The sequence below is a fragment of the Blennius ocellaris genome (genome assembly GCF_963422515.1).
Source record: "Blennius ocellaris genome assembly, chromosome: 9".
NCBI classification, from domain to species: domain Eukaryota; kingdom Metazoa; phylum Chordata; class Actinopteri; order Blenniiformes; family Blenniidae; genus Blennius; species Blennius ocellaris.
Window position 1 is genome coordinate 8,442,477 of NC_137658.1, and position 6,131 is coordinate 8,448,607.

Here is a 6,131-nt window from a genome sequence, read left to right on the forward strand (position 1 = left end):
CTGTAACATTTGTATTTATAGATCCCATTACTCGGTGGAGGGATTCTCCTCCATGGCAAGAGAGTGACCGATGACCTGCGTCCTTTCCATGAACGCATGGAAGAGTGTTTCAAACAGCTGAAGAAGAAAGTGGAAAAAGAGTACGGAGTGAGAGAGTTGGTAAGAAATGGCAGAGGGTGAAAGGGTAAATGTGGTCATTCTTATTTTTAAATCAAAATGAAAAAATTTTTTTCTGCATTGCTGCACGGGTAGATGGTGATTCATCTTCAATAATTACGTTGAAAATTAGCTGACCAGGGCAAATTTAAAGATCAGAGTAAATCGTCCAAAGTGTTGACATGGCATTTGTACCCTTTGCAATCTTCCACAACCAGAAATTGGGTGTGGGCTTCTTGAATGGGGGCAAATATCATTATTAGTAATAATAATGGAATTGATTCTGCACTTGATATGAAGTTAAAGTAATACTGGGTTGAGTAATAAAACACTTGATTGATTGATTGATTGATTGATTGATTGATTGATTGATTGATTGATTGATTGATTTGCATGTTTGTGTGATTGTTTGTTTATTTTTGAACATGTGCAAAAAATAAAAGAGAAACAAACAGAATTAATTAAAAAAGAGACATATTTACTTTTGCTGTCACCATCACTATGCCATTGCGGTTTTGTCTATTTGTCTTATAAGAAAGATGCTCTTTATTAATCTCACCGAGGGCACATTCGCAGTTTTACAGCCACTCAAAGCAGCAGGACACAGAGGTGACCGAGTTAAAGTGAAGAAGTGCAATGGATTGTTATCATCAACATATTGTTCAGATGTCTGTTTATCTCTCCAGCCAGACTTGGATGAAAGAAAGTCCACTCGTCCTCGTTCCATGCTGCGCTCCTTTCGTCAGTCCATCATCTCAACCTCCTCCCTGCAGGGATCTGAATGCGGGACTCCTACAAAGCCCCATCCTGACAGGTATCATTCAACTGACCTTAACTACTGACCTTGAAGTGTCAATGGGCCAGTTTTTTTTTTCCTCTCCAGCAAACTGTATTGAAAATATCTTCAAGATGCATGTAAAAAGTTGCGTTACACTCTTCCTGCTTCCTCCCAGGGACCTACTACCAGAATCCCCAAACTCCTGGACCTCCAGTCTGCAGCGCTCCAGCGGCAGTGTCAGCGCCAGTGTCGCGGAGGAGGGCGTGGTCACTGTGGGAGATGCAGAGGTCAAACTGAGGAAGAGTAAAAAGAAGAAGAAGAGGAGCAGCATGATCTTCATCACAGAAGAAAGAGACCGGACAAACACGCTGGATTGCAAGCGGGTGAGTGTTACAGAATTATAAGTGGAGGAAAAGAAAGCAGGCTGGATATGATGCGCAAGGGACGGATAAGTGATGAAGAATTTTATGTGATCTTTGTCTCCCTCTAGCTGTCAAAGAAACAGGAGTTCCGCAGTGACACCAACTTGTCTGAGCCAAATGAAGGAAATGTGCCACTGACCAATGCCAACTCCAGATCTCTTCCTGCAATCACAGGTGACTAAACACACCAAAACCCACATTTTAATCTAAGTGACAAAGCAAGGGCTGACAAAGTCACAATAGAAGATCATCACCTCAGAAAAAGAACAAGATGTCTTTTTTTCTTCCCTTTTCCAAAAAGCTGACGATTAGGAAAAAAAGCAAGGTCATGTTTTTGTATTGGTGTGTGTGTGCGTGCGTGTCTGGCAAGCAGAAGCAGCAGCTGCTGCAATAATAACTCAACCTTAACTGATAATTATTGAATCAGTAATGTTATAATGTTGTAATTTTCTCCTGAATCGAGCAGCATTTTCATACAGTTTATAGTTCATACTTTTGACTACGTGACGCTCAAGTTCAAAGTTGTTCATCTGGCCACATTTCACTGACGCTTCACTGGCACCCTGCCCTGACTGGACCAGCTGAGCCAGCACTCGCTGTGGCGTTAATACACTACGTCTGATTAGCACGGCTGAATACAAGCTGCACTTCCTGGGCACACACATCGCTGCCAGTGTTTCCAGAGCTCACGGCTCATCGGCAAAACAGCTGCAAAGGTGCAATTAGTCACCAAAAACTGGCTGGCTGCAGGAAGAGGACGATGTTGTTTGTTGTAATCAGCGTGACACCCACACTGAATCCTCGGTGGTTCTCGGCTGCAGGTTTGTCCTTCGCCGTAGTCGGAGGAGCGGAGGAAGTGGACCAATCCAGAGCCAGAAGAGACAGTAAGAGCGTGTCTGTCTGTTTGACCTCTGACCGAACGGCAGACAGACGCTCCAAAGGCGTCATCAACCTGCTATTCAAGTCCAAGGTAGAGAAAGAGTCATGTTGCATGCACACGCACACTCATGAACAAGTATTTATCATTTTGGAAAACACATAGTATTAATATTCTTCTCTTACTCATGATGTCTGTGTGAGGCTGCAGTCAGGATGTGATTAGTTTCAAAGCAAAAGATAAAGGCGTCTGAAAGCACCTCTGAGATTCTCTAATTACCACTTAAAATACTGTGATCTTCATGGTGCATGCACTTTATACTGAGCTAAAGTTTCAATGTATTCACAGATTTAAGAGGTATCAGCATGTTTCAGTTGTTACTGAGAATGTGAAAAAAGTATTTGCAAAGACTTCAAAGCTTATATAAACAGGGATATCGCTGCATATTTATACCCTTTAGTATTATTTCGATCACTCTAAGCAATGTGAACATATGAACATGTGCATTCTGATAAAGAGTCAGTGGTTTGTTTATTATTTTGTTCATATAAATTCTTATTGTTTTATTTAATTCTCATGAGGCTCTTGCTTTCTTATCTTTTGTGCAATCCAAAGCTGCTGTGCCGATTGATTTCCCCCATGTGGGATGAATAAAGTACCATATTATGTTCCTATGTCCTTTACAATTTTATTGCCATTTACAAGTAACAATGATTTAATGTTTGTTTTAACAGAGCTCAAGATCTGAGGATGTGAAACCGGGTGATTCAGCCAAAGACGGCAAAAACCACTTCTGAGATCCTTCGTTTGATTTCTCATCCTTTCAATGCGCTTTACATTTGTTTTTACTAAAAGAGCTAAACCTGCTGCCTGGAACCAAAATGATGCACCCACTCACTCGCAGAGTTGGCCTGTCAGTCTCAGTACTCCTTTTGCTTTAATAAAATTGATTTTGCCTATCAATAAAGACTATTTTGGTTGAGTGACCTTTTTCCTGGTAATTCAAATGATTCCCAGTGAAGCTAAATGCCATCATACAGCTTTCCAATCAATTCTGCTTCTACAAGAACGAGCAAATACAAACCATTGTAGTGATCCGCTTGATTAAAAAGCCTATTATCACGCGGTTTTCAGCATTGTTGCGGGAAGTTAATGGGAAAATAATAATTTGATTAAGCACAAAGGTTACTGTGTCCTCCCAAAAGACTTTAACGTCAGACTCACTGCCAAAAAGCCTTGGCTTTGATACAACAAACAAGAAAGACTAATAAATTCAAAGAGTCAACAAGCAGTGGAGCCGTTGGTACAAATGCAGCATCAGAGCTCTGCGTAAACAGACTTCATCCCGCTGGGTTTTGTGTTTTTTTCCATTGAAGTGTGTGCATGTGCATTCTTGTATTTCACTCCTTGTGGTGCCTTAAAACTGTGAGCACCCTGGTAAACCAAACATAAAGCACTCTTCATTCATGTTTTTGAGGTGAGTACATGTTTTCTTTTTTCTTTTTCTTTTCCTTGACCATCACCTGCAATGCTCTGAAACATGTGACTCTTCAGCCTTTGTGCAGTGTCTCCCTGCAGCTTTCATGAAGTGTTCTTTAAATAAACATATTCATCTTTATTATTGTTGTGCCCCAAACAATAAATAAATGAATACAAATTAAAAACAAATCTCAGAGACACCATTTTCTTGCAGCTCATGGAGAAAAATGTGACCTGGATTTGTTTAAAGTGAGGTGAAACAGGAAGTTGAATTATTTAAAAACGTTTTGAAACGAGTAAAACAGCTAAAATGGCTTAAAACACAAAAAAAGAAATGAAAATTTAAAAAAAGACAACACATCTAATTGCTTGAGAAGGTAAAGCTTCCTGAAAAGCTTGAATTGGCTGGAGCAGCTAGAATAGTTACATTTGCAAAAATGCTTAAAATGTCTGGAATAGCTGCTAAAATGGCTTAAAGCTATACAAGTTTATGGACTCAGCAGATTGATTGCTACATATGTTTTGTGACTCTTCCCAAAAAGTTGGCAAAACCAGCTTTTTTTGGTTGTGAAGGTTGCAGAACTGCTCAATCAAAGTGAAGTCATGACTGAGCTGACTGCAAGTCTGCAAGCAATGAATGTAAGCCGATTCAATGTCCTTGTGAAGGAAAACAAAGACAATGTGTCGGCGTCGTCGTGGTATGTGTAGAGCTTGATAAATATTGGTTTTACCTAAAGCTTGAATTTATTGTGTGAGTTTGAGCCATTAAACAGCATGGTGTAGTTGGTCTGAAGTGCTCATTGAAGAAGTCGGAATGCTGCAACAAATTGAATGGATTCACAACTGAATACCCCAAATGTTCTTGTGCCTCTGGCTGTAATATAAAATGTCATTAAAATATATATATATAAAAAAAGCCACGAGTCCATCACTTTTGCCTACATGTTGTGCAACTTATAAAATAAGTATGGTTGATAGAGGCATGGTGGCCACTTCTCCTCCGCCTCGAGTCTGTCTGCTAAATTAAGTTAATAGGCTCCCGGCTTCAGCTCCATGAGGCCATCCCACGAAGCCACGGGGGAAGAATAGCTCTTTACAGCCTGCCTGAGAGGTGGCATGATGCCATAGTGTAGAAATTGCAACTATAGAAATTGCAACTCCTGCTGCAAGGTGATTTTCGACATTGGAGACCGCTGTGTCATTTGTATTCTGTGTAGCAGTCGCTGGATACAGTTGCTCCCAAATAATTTGTTCTCCGAGTGAGAGGGTGCGTAAATAATGAAAGAACAGCCGGGGATAAACCGTGTTTGCAGGGATGGTGTCTGTACAACATCCCGACTCTGAGCAATTGTGATGGGCCGGGGGACAAACATGTCCGCTGGGATAAACTCCAGCTCCTCGAGACCATAGTTTAGATATAACGGGTATAGAAGATGGATGGGAGGGTGGATGGACGGAGGAAAAAAAAACATTGTGTTTGGGTGGCGGACAGATTTTTACTTGAAGGGGATGGAACGCTGCAGCCTTCAAGCCTATTGTGGACCCTGAGTTTGTGCTTTCTGTCTGTTGTGAGTAGGCAGGATTTTTCGCTTAATTCTCAACTTCTTCATTGATTCTGTGTCTTCTTACAGTTGTTATAAAGTCAAGCAGCTTTTAATGAAAATAAATTGACAGCCCATGTAGTTAAATAGGATGATAATGGCTATGCTGTAATAGTCGTTAAAGGTCATCACAGTTAAACATATATTTTAAAAAAATAAGGCAGTTTTAATGATTTGTAGATGTGGCTGTGAATATATCACACTTGTCCTGTGCAGGTCTTAATATCCTCGTTCTTTCCTGCCTCTCCGAATTGAGTGTGCACGAAGGTGATTAAGACCAGTTGAGACATTTCCCCTCTCCCTTGTTAATGCAGTCATTATTTAATGCCACACTGACCGCCACATTTCTCCACAGCCAATTTAAAGTTGCAGGCGAGTTAAGTGAAACTCGTGTGGAGACTTCATACCGCAACACTTCAGTCTGGAATACAGATTTTCTTATTAAACTGTATTATCTGTCTTTATCAAACAGTAGGGTCATGATGATGATGATGATGATGATGATGATGATGATGATGATGATGGGTAAGGGCATGACACATACCGGACACATAGAGGTATTAGATATCAGTGGTCCAGAGAGAGAGTGACACGAAAATTCACACACACACACACACACACACACGCACACGCACACGCACACGCACACACACACTATACCAAATAACCTCAAATAGATATTTGTGCACTGTAAAACTACCCAGAACGAGACAGGAGTACTCACAACTACACCTTAGTGCAGGCCACTATATATTCTACTATAGAATTTTTAGATTTTCCAATTATTTGTTTACCTGTGTTGATTACTATACATACAT

At 40.5% G+C, this 6,131-nt stretch overlaps 1 protein-coding gene across 1 annotated transcript in view; it reads left to right on the forward strand.

The window, feature by feature from the left end:
- Window positions 1–3,141, forward strand: part of dock2 (dedicator of cytokinesis 2) — a 98,006-nt gene extending 94,865 nt beyond the window's left edge. Inside the window, exons 46-51 of the mRNA XM_080501956.1 lie at window positions 22–159; window positions 843–970; window positions 1,110–1,317; window positions 1,425–1,530; window positions 2,178–2,326; window positions 2,968–3,141. Coding sequence (XP_080358082.1) covers window positions 22–159; window positions 843–970; window positions 1,110–1,317; window positions 1,425–1,530; window positions 2,178–2,326; window positions 2,968–3,030 — 792 coding nt within the window. The 3' untranslated portion in view covers window positions 3,031–3,141. The remainder of the gene's footprint in view (window positions 1–21; window positions 160–842; window positions 971–1,109; window positions 1,318–1,424; window positions 1,531–2,177; window positions 2,327–2,967) is intronic.
- Window positions 3,142–6,131: the final 2,990 nt, after the last annotated feature.